Source organism: Mus musculus, chromosome 11, assembly GCF_000001635.26.
Source record: "Mus musculus strain C57BL/6J chromosome 11, GRCm38.p6 C57BL/6J".
NCBI lineage: Eukaryota > Metazoa > Chordata > Mammalia > Rodentia > Muridae > Mus > Mus musculus.
This window is the reverse complement of record NC_000077.6, coordinates 40,677,902-40,696,780: the sequence shown is the minus strand read 5'-3', so window position 1 is coordinate 40,696,780 and position 18,879 is coordinate 40,677,902. Positions and strand designations below refer to the sequence as shown.

The 18,879-nt window shown below is 42.8% G+C and overlaps 1 protein-coding gene across 2 annotated transcripts; it reads left to right on the top strand.

Moving 5' to 3' along the window:
* Positions 1-1,577: 1,577 nt before the first annotated feature.
* Positions 1,578-17,467, top strand: Mat2b (methionine adenosyltransferase II, beta). 2 transcript variants are annotated; one of them, NM_001199274.1, is made up of 7 exons: positions 1,578-1,978; positions 8,986-9,180; positions 11,440-11,554; positions 11,947-12,099; positions 14,124-14,317; positions 16,012-16,125; positions 16,587-17,467. In NM_001199274.1, the coding sequence occupies exons 1-7, from the start codon at positions 1,949-1,951 to the stop codon at positions 16,755-16,757; spliced, it is 972 nt and encodes a 323-aa protein (NP_001186203.1). In that variant the 5' UTR covers positions 1,578-1,948; the 3' UTR covers positions 16,758-17,467. The 2 variants fall into 2 exon arrangements, with proteins under 2 accessions (NP_001186203.1, NP_598778.1); NM_134017.2 differs by lacking the exon at positions 1,578-1,978 and adding an exon at positions 4,099-4,303.
* The last annotated feature ends 1,412 nt before the right edge of the window (positions 17,468-18,879 follow it).

Genomic DNA, 18,879 nt, shown 5'->3' with positions numbered 1-18,879 from the left:
TCACATTCTCTGTGCCTAGCTTCATTCACCCAGAGAAATGATTTAGATTCATTTCTGTAGCTTCTTTTCTTTATATCCCTAAGTAATATTCCCAGTACGGATGAACCAGAATTTGTTTATCCATTTATCTGTTGATGACTGATAGGTTGGTTTCAAGTTTCCTGCTGTCCGTCAAGCCTGAGAACATGCATTCAATCACCTAGGTCCAGACAGGAGCAAAGCAGCTCCTTCCTACAAGCGCACGTATGCACACACACTATGTCACTCATTCTCCATTTCCCCTCAGCAACAGGCACAGAAAGAATACATGTCAAAAAGTGCACTTAGGCAGCTACGGATACTCATGTAGAAGTCTTCTTGAATGGGGTCTATGCTTTCATTCTTCATGAATACATCCAACAAGTTTTCTCAAATGGTTTCATTATTTCCATACTCCCGCTGTCGTAGAGTTCCATGTTCATTTGTTTCTCCATCCATCTGTTGACAGCTGTTTGGTTTATCTAAATTTTGGGCCATTTCAAATTAAGGGGTCTGATTGTTGAAAATGTTTGCAAGTAAAGGCATTAAGAATGAATGAGCCTCTGGGTGTGGTAGCGCACGCCTTTAATCTCAGCACTCGGGAGGCAGAGGCAGGTGGATTTCTGAGTTCGAGGCCAGCCTGGTCTACAAAGTGAGTGTCAGGACAGCCAGGGCTACATAGAGAAACCCTGTCTCAAAAAACCAAAAAAACAAAAAGCAAAAAAACCCAACCAAACGAAAAAAGAATGAATGAGCCACAGTAACACAGTCACTGTTTTGACCTAAAGACACTTAAAAACCAGGTGCAAAAGACGTGAGTCTGAGCTTGCTTCATTTCTTGAAGGTAGGAGAGCAAGTGGCTGTAGAGGCACTTTCTTCCCTAGAAGCAAAGCTTATTACCATTCAAATTACTGACCTACAGTTCTTTAAATATTCTGAGTATGTTCTCTTTAGGTATATGTATTCAAATTATTTTTTCAGTCTGTATTTTATTTATTTATTTATTTTATTTTTTTATTTTTATTTTTTTTGAGACAGGGTTTTTCTGGATAGCCCTGGCTGTCCTGGAACTCACTTTGTAGACCAGGCTAGGCTGGCCTCCAACCCAGAAATCCGCCTGCCTCTGCCTCCCAAGTGCTGGGATTAAAGGCGTGCGCCACCACTCCCGGCTTGACTAATTGTTAAAATATGTACTTTATTTGTTTGTTTGTTTGTTTTTTTGGATTTTTTTTTTTTTTTTTTGGTTTTTCAAGACAGGGTTTCTCTGTATAGCCCTGGCTGTCCTGGAGCTCACTTTGTAGACCAGGCTGGCCTCGAACTCAGAAATCTGCCTGCCTCTGCCTCCCGAGTGCTGGGATTAAAGGCGTGCGCCACCACGCTGGGCCACCCCTAGAGTTTTTAAATTGGCATTTGGAATCATTAAGTTAAAAAAAAGGAATGGGGGGGGGGAGTTTTTAACTCAAGTTTCCGTTACCGTAATGTGTGAAACGTGTGGAATATTTCACAACAGGAATCAATTGCTTGTACTTCCCAACCGTTGGCTCATTCTTGTCTTTCTACAAGAGACAAAGTCAACAAGTTCTACCAGGGAATTGCAGGGGTTTGTTTGTTTGCTTGCTTGTTTGTTTTTAGTTCTGCCATATGGATTTCAGTAATGGGTCCTCCCTTGACTTGCAGTTAAGCATGAAACTTCTCATTGGGTAGTTTCAAAACTAGCAGGAGGAATCAGCTGCTAGCTTACTGCACTGTGGAAAGCTGCACGAGATTCCAGGGTTGGAATGGAAATGCTAATTTAAAAGGTCAAGCGGAGCTGCGCCTCACGTTTTTGGCGTCCGTGTGCTCCGTGCGGGCGGAGCGAACAAAGACCGGGCCAGAGGAGCCAGACGCCCAGATCCCTCTCGCTGCGTTTCCCCAAAATAGTTCTGGAATCATGCCTGAAATGCCGGAGGCCATGGAACAGGTAAGAGCTAGCAATTCAAGACTCGGTGGCGGCTCGGCGATGCGCTAAAATCGATTCCAAACCGCTGCTACGAGCAGAAAGGGTGTAAATAAAATGCTAGCCGGTACCATTTATTTCCTTAAGAAACGTAAGCTTGGTACACAGAATAAACTATCTAGGGTTTCTGACCCAGGAAATCAAGCCCAGTTTAATAAATAAGACGTGAAGCAGAACGATAATTTCATTCTCCACATTGAGTGCAACTGTAGTGAAGGCTCTGTGTAGTGCAAGATTTAACCCGTGGTGCATGCCCAGGTTTTTTGTCTTTTGTCTTTTGTCTTGTGGAGCTTGAATCTGCTAATGGGACTTTCAGTTCCAGTTTGCACTCTTTGAGACGTGACTCCCCAACCCCCATCGGAAGTCAGACATTGGCTGTAAACAGAGCCTTTTCTTATTAAATAAGCTATACCCAACTTTTGCCTGACTTGTGTCAAACCGTACTCTTATATATAGGCAAGCAAACATTTTCTCACTCTCTTCACAAGGTTGCTCTGAGAATCACACTAATTGTGGAAAATTTTGAGTCTTCCTATTGAGTACATTTTATGATCCCCTCTAGGAAGCAAACTACACACACATCAACCAGAAACTTGAAATATTCTCACTTTTAATTAGGATGAGGGATCTTGGATTTGTCCCTCCCTCGGACTTCTAATTATTATTATAATTTAGTGTTGGGATAGCTAGCCCTTTTAATAACCATAAGACCCGGATTATAAAAAAAAAATTCGAAAAGTAGGGAGCCTTAGGCTGCCTTTGTTTGCTCTTCCAAAGAGTGAGGGAATAAATTCTTTAGTGGGGGGGGGTGGGGTGGGGGGGTGGGAGAAAAACTATCACCTGACTGAGGAAAACTTTTCCCAAGGGGCAGCTTAATCCTTAGTCTAAAAATAAACCAAAAGGATTCTGAAAATGAGGCCTTTGGGGGTAATTCAGGCAGTGGTCACGTTTTGGGGCGAGTTTTGAAATCCCTTATCGTGGGTGTCTGGATGGGAATAGATTGTTGGGTAGAGAGTGGGCGGAGAAAAAGTGTGCCCGGGCTTTTTTTCAGGGTAAATTTCACTGGCTTGCCTGTTGCTGTGCTTCGGAGCTTGTAACCTGCAGGTTACAGTTGAGAGCTGAGTCAGACCCTGCGAGCTGTTGTTTCTGATTAACTTTTGAACAACCACACAGGGCTGGAAGGAGCGCCTGGCATTCCGCCCTTCCTTGGCTCCCTCATTTTAAGTCTTAGCAGCTCCTCCTTGGCTTGGCTCCAGCAGCCCCGGGCGTCGTCGTCCCCTAAGTGAAGCCTCCAAAGGGCAGCCAGGACGCCTGTTAAATCTACTTAAAAGTTGACTGGGCTTGTTAGCACAGTTGAGTTTCTCCTGTGGTTCTGCGGGGGGGGAAATACGAAGAACCTGCCTTTTAGAAAGTAACATTCTCTCCCACACCTTTTTATTTTTAATTAGCTAAAAATAAACAGTTTTCAAACTTCACAGCATTTTTTTTTTAGCATTCCAGAAAAACATAGCTTTCAGGGATGTTAATGACTCTGAGCACAGTCCTATTTTTATTCTTTCTTCTTGCCTTAAAGGACGAACCGCACCTTGCCTAGGTTGGTTGTTCACTCCTGTAACCCTTTGATGCCTTTGGACAAGGAAACTAGAGAGGATCAGAAATTGCAGGTCTTTCTCTGAGCCCAAGGCCAGCCTGAGGTTCGGACTGCCTAAAACCAACTCAGTCCAGCCTTAGCTCTGTGTTCACGGGACAACCCTTACCTTCTTGCCTCCTAACTTTACAGATGTTTTAGTCTATTTTCTATAATACATGCTTGGTTGACTCCTAGGCATTTCGCAGTCTGCAAACCTAGGCGAATCGATTCCTTACCCTTCACTAAGAAGGAATAAGTAGGAGAGATTTTAAAAAAACAAACAAAAAAGCCAACACTCTTAAACCCAAGGAAGCCTGCATCCATCGCTTGGCACCAGTGCCTGCGTTCTAACGCTCTATCTCCTTAAGAACTGGCACATGGGCTGACAGCGTCCCTTGAGGTTCCGCCCCTTTTTGAACGCGTGGCGAGAGGCGGCCAATCAACAGGCGCGGCCAGGGCGGCGGAAGCCGGAAGCGGCAGCCGGGGTCGGCCTGGGCCTAGGGGAGGAGGGCCAAGGGCGCGGGCGCTGCGGCCCCTGGCAGTGCTGCGCTAGTGGAGCTTGCGGTCGCGACTGAAGCGGCGCAAAGACTGCGGGCATGGTGGGCCGGGAGAAGGAGCTCTCCATCCACTTCGTCCCCGGCTGCTGCCAGCTGGTGGAGGTGAGCTTCGGGGCATGGAGCCGGGGTGGCGCCTTTGAGTTTGTTTACCTCTCTCCCTGTAGGGCTGCGCTCACGCCCGCTGCAGCCCGGGGAGCGCGGAGGTGGAGACTCCCGGTGCCTCCCGCCGCCTCCCGCGGGCTGGCTCCCGTTTCAGTAGTCATCATCTTTGTTTTGTGTTCCTGGATCTTTAAGGACAGGGGGAGAGTGACTTTCCATAAATGGCGGTGTCGGCGGGGTCAACTTGGTGAATTCATAGTTTGCACGGGGCGGGTTCCTTGAGGCACTTTTAAGGCTGTCAGGATTTCCGACTGTGCGGTGCTGTGAACGCTCAGGCTCCCTGGTAGGCAGACGGGCACCGCCTCGAGTTTATTCAGGAAGGTTTGAGCAGGAATTCCAGTGTTGGGCTTTTAGCTTCTACGTTTTCTGAACCGCTGTATTTTGCGTGGTGGAAGACTGCTGAAAGAAATTGCATGTCTGGTAAACTTCCCCCAGCATGTTTCCAAGTCTGGTCCACGGTCCCGTGTTTCAAGCCCGTTAAGTACTTACTGACCTACAGAATGTATCCAGCACAGTCGATGAACTAATGTGTCTTGCTGATATAAAAACGCCTAGGATGTGGCCAGTTTTTTTTTTTTTTTTAATGCAAACTTTTAATTTGGGGGAGGGTCCTGTGCTTGCTAGAGTTACTAGAGATAAGGGAGTCCCTATTGAGATGAGGGATTCTTGTTAAGAGTATACCGCCATAAGATTAGGCTATTATTAGGTGAACCTGTAGCGCCTTTTCTTAATTGGCGATTGACTTGGGAGGACGGAGCCCCTGGGCTGTTATAGTCCTGAGTTGTTTAGGAAAGCTGGCTGAGGAATTAAGCAGTTTTCACAAGGCCTGTGTGAGCTCCTGCCTCCAGGGTCTTGTCCTAACTTCCTTCAGGGGCGAACAGTGATGTGGAAATGGTAAGCTAAGTACCTCCTGCCAAACAATGCTTTGATGTTTTCACACAGCAATAGAAACCCAAACTAGAACTCAGTATGTGTTGTCCAGGCTGGCCTTGGACTCAGATGCTTCTGCCTCGAGGAGTGCTGGGATTGAAGATCTGAGCCACCACAACCAGTTGATAATGGGAAATTTTTACATTTGCGTGATGCACATTCAATATTATCTCCAAATGGCTGGGCCTTAGCCAAAGTTCGAATGTATTTGCAGTTCCAGACTGGTGACGGCATGTGACCAAAGGTGTGTGCGTATGAGCATGTATTCGTGTAGGCTTAATGCATTTCCCCAGTTCAGTAAAAGAAAAGTAGAGAGTGGTAAACTGAGTGTGCTAACTCATGTCTGTAATCTCAGTACTCAGGAAGTTTGTAGTGGTGAGGAGATGTGATTGCTTTTTAGGGTGGTTTTTTGTTTGTTTGTTTGTTTTTTCTTTCTGTTGTTGCATTTGTTTGTTTGTTTTAAACAGTCTCACTGTGTATTCATGGCTGTCCTCAAATCCCCGGAGATCTGCGTGGCTCCACCTCCAGTGGGCTGGGATTGATGATGCCACCACACCCAGCAACCTTTTTCATTAAAAAAAAAAATGGTACAGTAGCTGAGCGTGGCGGCTTATACTTCAGTCCCATCACTCTAAAAGCTGAGGCAGGAATGATTATCAGGCAAGCCAAGGTTACATAGTGAGACCCTGTTTCATAAAAGCAGATAACAGGCAGAAGGTGCAGACAGCTGGAATCTGCATGCTGGTGTTGCTCTCTCAACCTGTGCAACTGACATTCACTCTTGTTGCCAGCTGAGACTTGGCATAGTTAATGTTAGTGAGGCAGCCTGATACCAATTCCTGTTAAGAACACTGCCTGTGTGTACGTACAGGGAGTTGAGCTGTTCCCCTCTGAATTCCATTCCTATTAAGCAATCTAGATATCTTGTTTCTTAAATCCCAAGGGTGTCCAAGGATGTTAGAGAGGTAGAGAGTGAATGTGAAAACTTGAAAGTGTTGAAAGTGAATGTGAAACTTTCTGGTTGTTTTGTATTTGTTTTCCCAGACAGATCAGGGCTGGTCTTGAATTCATTGAGACCCTCCTGCATCAGATGATTTTTTTTTTCAATTATGCATGATTGCTAAGTGTATAGCCGTGTACCATGTGTCTGATACCTACTAGGGCCAATAGAAGGTGTCCATTCCAGTAGAGCTGGAGTTACAGGGAGGTGTGAGCTGCCCAGGATGGACTCTGAGGACCCAATGCCAGTCCTCTGCAAGAGCAACTTTTTTTTTTTTTTTTTTTTTTTTAGGTTTTTAAATGTTATGTGTGTGGGTGTTTGGCCTGTATGTTTGTTCACCACATGCATGCAGTACCCTTTGAGGTCCACAGAGGATGTTGGCTCCCCAAGGAACTGGAGTCACACATATTGTTGATACCTGCCGTGTAGGTGTTGGGACTCAAACCACGCTCTCCAGCCCCATCTGTTTTCCTTTATGGTGTTTTCCCAGACCTCTTCATGGTATTTGTTACATGTACAGTGTTGTGAATCTATACTAGACTTAGCATGCTTTGACCCCGTTTATTTCAGCTGTGTGTGTGGTGTGTGTGTGTGTGTGTGTGTGTGTACGTGTACAAGTATAGTTTTTGAGACAGGGTCTTGCCTAGTGGGCCGCACTGGCCTGGAATCCCCTCCGTAGAGCAGGCTATGCTCAGGCTGCTGGCACCCTCCTGTTCACTGAGGTCATCACTGCACCTGGTTTAGAGTTAAGCCTTTGGAGAGTTATTTTCTTGCCAAAGTTCGAAGAAAACATTTTGCCGGATCAAGTCTTCATTTTCATAAATTGCCTGGCTTAGAGCCAAGTGTTATAAAGGACACCACATGAAGTCTCATTAATGTTTTTTTAAAAATGTTTTGAAATTCATTGAATTAAAATCCTTAATAGATTTTTTTTTCTATGCTGCCCTCCCCCATCCCTGCCCTTTGGATTTCAGCTTTTGTTAAATGCTAGAAACAGCTGATTTGGGGGTCCTTAATTAAAGTATGTATGTTTACTAAATCATTTACCCGAAAATGTCTTTGGATATTGCCTGTATATATGTGTGTGTGCACACTTTTTTTTTCCAACTCAGAATTATGTGACTTTAACAGAAATAGGACCTTGTGATAAAATCTAATGAAAGTTTGAGCCCCAGAGCTCATGCTTTGGCTACAGGTGTGTGACTCTCTGCTGGCTGAAAACATTATTTTTAAAAAGGAAAAGTTGGCTTTACTTAAGAATTTGGCAGGAAAGTGTTACTCAATTTTTGGAACTTTGCCTTGAGTATACAAAAATCAAAATATTCTTTAAGCAGTAATTTTAAATTTTTACTGTGAACACAAATGTTTTTTCAGTTTTTTTTTCTATCTGTATCTGTTAGTCATAAGTATTTTGTGTAAGTAAATTTAGTGCTGACCGAGGGACATATTAGTTGACTTTATTCCAAATAAACTCCTATGAAATGTCGACCAATTTTCTTTTTTTTAAAGATTTATTTATTTATTTTATGTATGAGTACAATTATAGCTGACTTCAGACAAACCAGAAGAGGGTGTCAGAACCCATTACAGATGGTTGTGAGCCACCATGTGTTTGCTGGGAATTGAACTCAGGACCTTTGGAAGAGTAGTCAGTGCTCTTAGCAGCTGAGCCATTTCTCCAGCCCTGACCGATTTTCAGTCCTGTCAAAATGTGACTCATCTGAGCCTTGTGCATTTTCAGAATATCTTAGAAGATGTGAAACGCCTGTTGACTAATTATGGGGTGATATGATCACTTCATCCATCATAAAGAAAGTAACTTCCATTGTTAATATGAAATCTAAATCAAATGGGGAAGTTGTTAGTGATCTCAGGTTCTTTTTCTTGATTACTAAAACTTTATTCTTACTCATCTAAAAAAAGTAAACTTACTTTATGTACATGAGTGTATGTATGTGTACCATAACCATGTGCACGCCTGGTACCCACAGAAGCCAGAAGAGGGCATCAGATCCTCTGAAACGGGAGCTAAGGACAGATGTTAGCTGCCATTTGAATGCTGGGAATCAAACCCAGGTCTGCCATCTCTTCTACCCATTCATTCTCTCTCTCTCTCTCTCTCTCTCTCTCTCTCCCTCTCTCCCTCTCTCCCTCTCCCTCCCTCCCTCCCCCCCCCTCTCTCTCTCACACACACACACACACACACACACACACACACACGTATGACCAGAAGAGGGCAATCAGATCTGCAGTAATGGATAATTGTAAGCCATCCAATGTTTGTCTTCTACAAAAACGGTGTGCTCATAAACAAGTCTTCCTTGTCTCGAGGAGGCTGATTGTCAGTGGGGACTGGAAAGATGGCTGTGGTTAAGAGTTCTGTGTGGATTTGCAGAGGACCCAGGCTCACTGTAACTCCAGTTCCAGATGATTTTATACCGTCTTCTGATCTCCCCAGGCAATGCAGGTAGTACACACATATGCATACAGAGCAAAAACACTCAGACAGAGCAAATAAAATAAACACAAACTCATTAAGTCTTGCAGTTGTTGATGCAGGTGGATTGATTAATCTAACTTTAAAACTGACTTTTAGGTAGTGGAATTAATTTAAAAAAATAGTTAACATTTCAGGTATGTGGTACACAATAATGCCTTTAAGAGAATTATGGCTTTAACCCCTTTATTCTTCTAGGAGGAAGTGAACATCCCTAGCCGGCGGGTTCTCATTACTGGTGCCACTGGGCTTCTTGGCAGAGCAGTTTACAAAGAGTTTCAGCAGAGCAACTGGCACACCGTTGGCTGTGGCTTTCGAAGAGCAAGACCAAAATTCGAACAAGTGAACCTGTTGGATTCTGAAGCTGTTCATCACCTCATTCATGATTTCCAGGTATGGGCTTGTATGTCTGCAGTTGTTATGTGTTCTCTTAGGACTTGCCTGGCTTATACAGAAAGTGTGTGCTTGGTTTGGTTGCGGGAAGTTGTGCTTGAAAGTTGTGACCCGTTGAGCCACCACAATGCAGAGTGTCCTTGTGTGGCATGCTGTGGAGTGGTGCTTGGTGTTGAGGCAAGAGGTTCCCGAGCGTGCTGGCAGGTGTTCTGTCCCAGAGCTGGATCCTCTTCCCTGTCCTCCACAGCATGTGGGGAGGCATGGCTTGTGTTGATGCAGTACTTTCCTTGTGATGCTTGCCGTGAAGTGTTAGGGTGCTGTCTGGGAACGGGGTGGGGGTTGGGGGGGGGTGGAAATATTTCTGCTTTAATGTTAAGAAAGTATGATCAGGGGAACTTCAGTAACCTGTTTGCTGTAACCTGACAAAAGTTAGAGGAAAATGAAGACTTTGTTCTCCTTGCCATCCGATTTCAGCTTTGGTTCTCTCTAAGTGTGATTCTGGAAGCATGAGTATTAGAAACACACAGAAGCCTGATTGCAGACTGCATGCCCAGAGTGTGATGTTTTAAGTCTGGGGCGGGCCTAGGATATTGTATTTGAAACATCCCAGATTCCCCACATTCAAGTTTGAAAACAATTCTTAGCAATCCTTGAGCAATTTTTGAGAAAATGGGTGTGTGGACAGTCTATCTGTCTGTCTCTCGTTTATTTTTATTTGTTTTCTGTGTACGGGTGTTTTGCCTGCATGTATGTCTATATAACACATACATGTAGTACCTGTGGAAGTCAGAAAAGGGTGCCTGATCTCCTGATCTATTTATTCTTGTTTTGTATGCATTGGTGTTTGTCTGTGCGTATGTCTCTGTGAGTGTCAGATCCCCTGCAATTCCAGTGAGTTCTGAGCTGCCTTGTGGGTGTTGGGAACTGAACCTGGATCCTCTGGAAGAGCAGCCTGTGCTTTTAACCACTGAGATCTCTCTCCAGCCTCTGAAACTGGAGCTATAAATGGTTGTTAGCCATGTGCGTTCCAGCCTCCAGCACACAGACATTGAACACCAATCTTAGTTCTTGCTCTGTTCTTGCATTAAAAAAGCCTTTTCTTTAGAAGATCTGCATCCTTGTTTTGATGTGTATCTCTTTCACCCAGATGTGAAGACCTTGTCTGTGGCCTTACTGGTGTGTGGTGGTTAGTTGTCATCTGCAAAGGGAATTTCAATTGGGAAATGCCTCTAACAGTGTGGTCCGTGGGGGTTTTGTGATTAATATGACTGTGGCTGAGCCTGAGTTGCTTATGAAAATAGGTTGAACATGCTATGGGGAGCAAGCCTGTGAGCAGAGTTCATCCATTTCCTTGCTACCAGTTACCAGTCCCTTCTTTGACTTTCTTTGGTGATGGACTTTGGGCTGTAAGTGATAAGCCATTTCTTCCTCAAGTTGCTTTGGATCCACAGTAATAGAAAAATAGCTAAGACATGGGGGCTTACTGCTTTTATAGTCAAGTGGACATGTGATTTCTGTAAATAGCTGATTCTTGTTAAATGAGTGGTCAAAAAAGCTTGAATTTATGAATTTAACTCGCAACTGATACTACTTGCCGTTTGTCATGAGTTTGGTAACTGTTAGGGTTGGGGCATCGCATCTTGGCAGAGCACTTGGCTGTCTGTGGGGCCTGGGGTTTGGTGAGTACAGTCACAGTTGTCATGTCCAAGGTTACTTTCCCACTACATGGGACAGAGGTTTATTTTAGTTATAGGGAGTTACTAATAGCTTTTTTCTGCGTTTTTGTCTAAGGATTGCTAAGTTGTTTTTACCTTGGCTAGGAATATAGCTCAGGGGTTCACGCACCTGGCTAAGGTACAGTGTTAAGTTCTGGGATCTCTAGCACTGCCTAATAAACATTCAACAAAATAAATTGTTCTTTCCTTTGCAGAATATGTGTGTGTTTTCTATGTTTCTTTATTGTTTTAAGAAAAAAGTAAGAGAAATGGTGGTAGCACGCAGCTTTAATCCCAGTTCTTTAGACAGAGGCAGGTGAATATTTGAGTTCCAGAACAGCTAGGGTTATACAAAATCTCTGTCTTGAAAAACAAAAAACAAACAAAAAAAAGGTAAGTGAAATAAAAGGAAAACAAGTTAAACCAATTTATTCTTAATTGAAGGCATGTTGACTTAAGGAGCCTTTTCTTCCCCTGAAGTTACCCTAAGGAAGCCATGGTTCTCTGTTCTCTCCATTTTGGGTTAAAACTCTGTTTGTTTCAGCCTCATGTCATAGTGCATTGTGCTGCAGAGAGAAGACCTGATGTTGTTGAGAGTCAGCCAGATGCTGCTTCCCAGCTGAATGTGGGTGCCTCTGGGAACTTGGCAAAGGAGGCAGGTAAGGCTACATTGCCACTGGACTGTGCTTTCAAGACGTGGTGTCTGTGCTCCATATGCATGCCTGGTATCCTTGGGGCCCAGAAGAGAGGGCCTCAGATCCCCTGGGATTGGGGTTGCAGGTGGTTCTGAACATTCATGTGGGTCCTTGGAGCCAAACCCAGGCAGGGCCTCTGGAAGCGCAGCCAGTGCCTGTAGGTGCTGAGCCATCTCCAGAGCCTCCTTCACTGGGTTTTTTTTTTTTTTTTTTTTTTTTTTTTTAAGATGAAATTTTCATAGCTGTCTTACATATGTTTTTGTTTATCTCAAGGAAAACAAAGCAAAACATGAGACACACAAAACACTCCAAATTCCACAAAAGTAATGCAGTGGATTTATCTTCTCTTTCTGTAGCTGCGATTGGAGCATTTCTCATCTACATTAGCTCAGATTATGTGTTTGATGGCACAAATCCCCCTTACACAGAAGAAGATATACCAAGTCCCCTGAATCTATATGGAAAAACAAAATTAGATGGAGAAAAAGCAGTCCTGGAGAATAATTTAGGTAAGATCCAGGGTCCTTGACTCTGATCATTTTTTTAAGACTGTTGTTCATGAGTAGACATGTTCTTAATTTATTAAAAATATACAGAATTGGTGTATATGTTGGGAGGTTAAGTTTTACATTCCTGAACCCCAGCCCTTGGAAGCTGAGGCAGGAGGATCAGGATATACTGGGCTATATAGTGAGCTCCTGGCATCTCTTCTAATTAAAGAAAGAAAAGGGAAACCAGGGTCTATAGGTTAATAGAAATTAGACAGTATGGGCAGGTGAGAGGTCAGTAAGCAAAGGTGATTGTCAAGGTCCATGTGGTGGGCAGAGAGAACCAGCTCCCTGCAGTTGTCCTCTGACCTTCACACATGTACACACATACCACACACACACACCACACACCACACACACACACACACATACACATAAATAAGTATAATAACATCTTTCAAGGTATTCTATACCATCTTTTTCTTTTTTCCCCTTGTTTATGTTTACACATGTATATGTAAAAATAACTTATTTAAAAACAATAAGGACTTTAAAACTGGGAGCATGAAATCTCTCTCATGTGCTGATTCCTCAGGAAGACAAGCACAAAATGAAGGTTCTTAAGACAGGAATTTTTGTATAATATTTTTTCAGGTGTTTCTGTTTTGATCCATACTCTGACTTGCTTCTCATTATATGTGGTACCAGTTCTGCCATGGCTTCTTCCTGTCTGTGGAAGTACCCTGGTCAACTTAATTTCTGTCTGTGGCAGCATCATGTTCAACGTCATGACCCCTGTGGAAACTGATGCTTTATATCATAGAGTACCCCTGACAGCCTACCACCAGCTTGTGATGCCCTTGTTACAGGCATTTAACTTGTCAGGGCTTTTGCTTTTGTAATATTCTGACTCGGTGGTAGAGAACTTGCTGGGCGTGCACGGGGCCCAGAGTTAAATCTGCAGTATGGCAGACAAGGTACATTATAAATGAGCCAGCAATCCTGCAGAAGTCTCCTCTTGCTTTGCTTCTTAACAATGAGGAGAACGGATTATTTATAGAGAACTGGAATGTACTTCTCACAATTGTGGAGGCTGTGAAATCCAACAGCCCGCAGGTGGTAAAGGCCTCGTTTATGCTTGGCCTCAAAGACCCTAACCAGATGGCTCCCCATTAAGCTCTTTTGTAGTGCTGTCTTCATGACCTAACCATTACCCCAGTGCACCTCCCCACAGCAACATCCACTCCCACACACCAACATGCCCCTCCTGCCATCCCCCTCACCCAGACACTGTTGGACTAGGAATTAAATTTCAGTATATAGTTTCTGGTACAACATTCAGACCATAACAAGACCTTTGTTTACTTGCTCAGTAATTATAAAAGGAAATACTACTTAAAGTGCTAGTCATCCAAAGACTATCAAACCTCTCACCTGGGACCAGTATAAAGTCTAATTCTGAATAATTCTTCATCCAAGGTTGTAAGAGTATGAGCAATCAACCCTACACTCAGATTGATCAGTTTCTGTTTGATGCTTTTTTGTGCGCGTATACTTGGCCATATTCAGTGGTGTATCAGTCCTCAAACACTTGGTTGTGTATCTTCTAGGGACAGCCACGATATTACCATAATCAACAGCATGCTTACACAGTTAGGAAAACTTTTATACTCCTTCTATCAAATATGTAGCTTGTAAAGATGGCTTCCCACCTGTTCTTGATCCTAAATTGTACTTCAGTGCTATTATCCTGTTTTGTTCATCAGTCATGAGTATTCATTTCATTTGGTTGTCCAGATAGGCTTTATTTATCATGACCATAATAACAAACTAGATGAAATTCTGTATATGCCAGTAGATACTTAAAATATTCCTGATTTTCCTTAAGTTCATCCAGTATGAGCTACTACTTACCATCCTAGTGTATTTTTATTAAAAGGCAAAGTTTCTACTTTTCTACTGTTTACATCCACACAATTTCTCTTTCTGCCAAAACTTGGAAATGTATGAGTCAGCCATAAAAAATATTCATGTATTGTCCCTAGGGGCTGCTGTGTTGAGAATTCCTGTTCTGTATGGGGAAGTTGAAAAGCTTGAAGAAAGTGCTGTGACTGTTATGTTCGACAAGGTGCAGTTCAGCAACAAGTCAGCAAACATGGACCATTGGCAGCAGAGGTTCCCCACACATGTGAAAGACGTAGCCAGTGTGTGCCGGCAGCTGGCAGAGAAGAGGATGCTGGTGAGTCCTGAAGGATGGGGCCTGACTTCTGTCTTAGTAAAAGGTCTGCTTTTCTTCCATGCTTCAACTTGTGTGTACATGGATTATCACAGACTGAAAGTTGAACATGGTTTTGTTATTTTAAAAGATTTATTTAGTTTATGTATGTGAGTACACTGTAGCTGTCTTCACACATCGCAGAGAAGGCATCAGATCCCATTACAGATGATTGTGAGCCACCATGTGGTTTCTGGGAATTGAACTCAGGACCTCTGGATGAACAGTCAGTGTTCCTAACCACTGAGCCATCTCTCCAGCCCCAGAACATGTGTTTTTGTCTTTGTTTTGTTTTGCTTTATTTTTTAAATACTTTATTTAATTTTATTTTATGTGCATTGGTGTTTTGCCTGAATGTATGTCTGTGAGGGTGTCAGATCCCATGGAAATGGAGTTATAGACAATTGTGAGCTGCCGTGTGGTTGGGGGGAATTGAACTTGAGTCCTCTGGAAGAGCAGCCAGTGTTCTAATTGCTGAGCCATCTCTCCAGCCCCTGAATGTGCTACTTAAAAGTGGAAAATGGAACAAAAGCAAGTTATACATTGTAGAGGCTGTATTCGTGAGGTTTGTATGCAGGAAATAAATTCAAACACAGAAATCTTGTCTCTGTCTTCCTAATGCTAAGATTAAAGACCTAGCAGATTAACTACACACAGTTCAAGTTCTTGTTTTTATTTGTTTGTTTGTTGTATTATGCATGTGTATATCTTCATGAATTTGTGTATACCACATGTGTGCAAGTGTCCAGAGAAGCCAGGTCCTCTGCAAAGACCAGTAAGCACTCATATGCACTCAGCCATCTTCCAACCCAGGGTAGGAATGAATTTTAAGCATTTGGGGAAATTGGCACTAAATACAGTATTAGTAAAAGATTGGGCACAGCTTAATTTAGAGTACTAATAATGCTGGCTGCAGCATGACTACAGTTTTTGATGTATGAAAATTATGTGAGTATATATAGAGCATAAACTGGCCCTTTCTTAAAATAGATGGAATAGTAGTACTTAACTAGTTAGTTCATCTCTTCTGGTTTCTTGAGACAGGGTTTTTATTGCTCAGGGTGGCCTCCCATTCAAGGCTGTTGTTCTGCCTCAGCTTTCCCAAATGCTAGGGTTACTGCTGTGTGTTACTGTGTTTATCAGGTTCGTTTCAAAATTATTTTCTGACTGAGCTTAGTGGTGCGAATTTGTAATATCAGCATTTGAGGCAAAGGAAAGAGGACCCTGTGAATCCTAGGCCTGCTATCCCTGTATACTGAATTCAGACCAGCCAAGGTTACATCGCAAAACTGCCTAAAACAGAAAAACGTGGCACCGGGAATGTGGTTCAGATGGCAGAGTGCTTGCCCATCCTGTCTCAAAACTATGTTAAATTTTAATTCTACCTTAGAATAATTTAAAAAGGTCATTAAAATTAGTCACTGTCTAAAATTGAAGCAATTTGTATTTTTCAAAACGTTCTTATTTCTATAAATTACTTTTAGTGTCAGAATATTTATGGACATTGATTTTAGGTCTTTCGAAGATAATATTTCATAAAAGTAGGTTTACATTCTTGGACCTTTCAAAATAACTTTCTCTGTCAAACCTTACTATATGGAAGCAGAAAATTGAAACTGTGTTGATTTTTTTTTTTTTTTCCTTGTAATTGTTGTCAGGATCCATCCATTAAGGGAACCTTTCACTGGTCTGGCAATGAGCAGATGACCAAGTATGAAATGGCGTGTGCAATTGCAGATGCCTTCAACCTCCCCAGCAGCCACTTAAGACCTGTAAGTCTCGACAACCGCCCGCCCGCCAGCCCGCCCCCTCCTGACTTCTTAAGGCTGTTGTGTTGGTTGATATTGCTTTTCTTTTTTGGATAGCTAGTCACAATGAACTTTGCTTGGAGCATGTCAGTATCTGGTGGAAAGTTATCCCTAGAGAAGTCTGAGCATAGTGATGAAGTCTAGAGACTAGGTGGGGCTGGTGAGGTGGCTGGGAGGTGGAGGGGGTTACCTGCTCCAAAGCCTGACAACTGACGCCATCTACATGGTGGCAGGTGACGCCCACTGGCTGGCTTCTGATAATCTGCAGGTGCACACTGTGTGCTGCCTTAATGGCAGCATGCCTCTTTTTTTTATAGCTCTGATAATAACCAGTTTTCTGGCACTAGAAGAAAACTGAAATAAAGTTATTAAGCTTTCAAGATGCTGCTTCCTTTACTCATGCTCTGTTTTGTTTTTCTTTAAAGATTACTGACAGTCCTGTCATAGGAGCACAGCGCCCCAAAAATGCTCAGCTCGATTGCTCCAAATTGGAGACGTTGGGCATTGGCCAGAGGACACCATTTCGAACTGGAATCAAAGAATCTCTCTGGCCTTTCCTCATCGACAAGAGATGGAGACAGACTGTCTTTCATTAGCTCATGTGTTGTGTATTTTTTTAAATGAAAAGTATAGTATGTGGCACTTTTTCAAGAATAAAGGAAATAGTTTTGTATGAGTACTCCTTAATTGTGACACATGATCCTTCAGGTAAACAATGCTGTTGCACTAGGGGAATGTTGGACCGGCTGAGAGCGGTCATGACTTTCTGTGGATTGTTTTGTTTTGTCTGGCTTACCTCGCTATACAAGTAATGTAAATTATGATCTGTAATGTCCGAGGGCGGGATGAAACAGACTGTTAGACTTTGGATGAAATGCATTGTTCATTCCTACAGCTTCCTTTCTTGCTGTTGTTTTGTTTGTTGGCTCTTGTATATTGATAGCTTCAGTGTGTGTAGAATCTCATGATAATCATCGGTGTTCATTACTTGCTTTGCTTGAGCCCAGATCAAAATGCTTGGAGAAAAGAAAACTTTATTTTTGCAACTGTAAGTATGGTTTTTAAACGCTTGATTCTTTAATGTGTTATGTATATCAGAACCTGTATAGCCTGATGCCTACTTCATAGCACTGTGTGGCAAACACTTGAGAGAGTGCACGTGTGTGTATTTTTTTAATATAAATACATATATATGTCTCTTTCCTTCTATCTTACTAAGTGATGTTTCATACATGTGGTTATAATAATGAGCCTTGTAAGTCTTTTGACCACTTCTAAATAATAATAAATACTTGCTAGCATGTAACACTTTGGCTTTATTTTGTATTTGCTTCCTTTTTAACATAAGGACTACTGGATATGGTAGTACGTGTCTTCAGTCCCACCAGAAGCAGGTAGACCTCTGCCTTTGAGTCCAGCCTGGTTTAAATATCAACTATCAGGCCAGACAGGGCTACCTACTGGGATCTTGTTTCAAGAAAATAAGTAAATGTGAGGGCTAACTGTCAACCAATCACTCTCCAGGTTTAGTTTGTAGATTACATACTTGTAACACCGGTGAGGTAGAAGTGGACGCTGATGAACTTAACACTGGATCTAGAAGTATCTCTGCACCGATGAATTAGAAACAACGCCATGATCTTGTCACATCTTCCACGTAGGAAGTGCTGTCAGGAGGATGACAGTGTCTTACGTGTCTCATCTGGACTGTCAGATGACTTTGGCCTCAACACTGTCTTAACTATTTTTTAAAAGTTTACCTGGAGTTTGGGAACTAGAGTAGATCCTACTTAGACCATTTGGTTACAGCAGCAGTCCCCAGACTGCATTATGTTTTGAAATTAACTATGTAATTTCTGATACCGTGGACTGATGCACTGTTATAGAATATATAAATTGTGGCATGCTAGCTGGGCATGATGGTATATTTCCTGTGTTCTCAGCCTCGGGAGATTGAGGCAGGATTACCATGAGTTTAAGGCCAGCCTCCATTACATAGCAAAAGCTAAAAAGTGGAATTGAGAATTTGGGAATTTTCTTCAAGTTGTCCAGTTTTTAAAATATGTGTGTGTGAGAGAGTGTTTTACCTGCAATGTAAGTATACTGCATGGATGCCTGCTGCCAGATAAGGTCCTCTGGAACCTAGAGTTAAAAGATTTGGGAGGCACCCTATGGGTGCTGGGAATAGAACCTGGGTCCTTTGCAAGAGCAACCAGTGTTCTTCACTGCTGAGCTATCTCTCTCCATCCCCCTAATTGTTGTTTTTCACACAGTGCAAAATGTAAGTTTGTGTGGACTGCCATTCTTTTGGAGCAAATCCCCACTGTGTATCTAGGACTTTGTATATTGAGAGTATGTTAATATCACATGCATGTCTAAGTTTGGGTTTTCATTGTTGCAAAGAGACACCCATGACCAAGGTAACCCTTATAAGGACATTTAATCGGGGCTGGTTTACAGGTTCAGAGGTGGTTCAGTTCATTAGTTTGGCAGCAAATATGGCAATGTCCAGACGTGGTGCTGGATAAGGAGCTAAGAGTTCAACATCTTAGCCGGGCATGGTGGCGCACTCCTTTAATCCCGGGAGGCAGAGGCAAGTGGATTTCTGAGTTCGAGGCCACCCTGGTCTACAAAGTGAGTTCCAGGACAGCCAGGGCTATACAGAGAAACCCTGTCTCGAAAAACCAAAAAAAAAAAAAAAAAAAAAAAAAGAGTTCA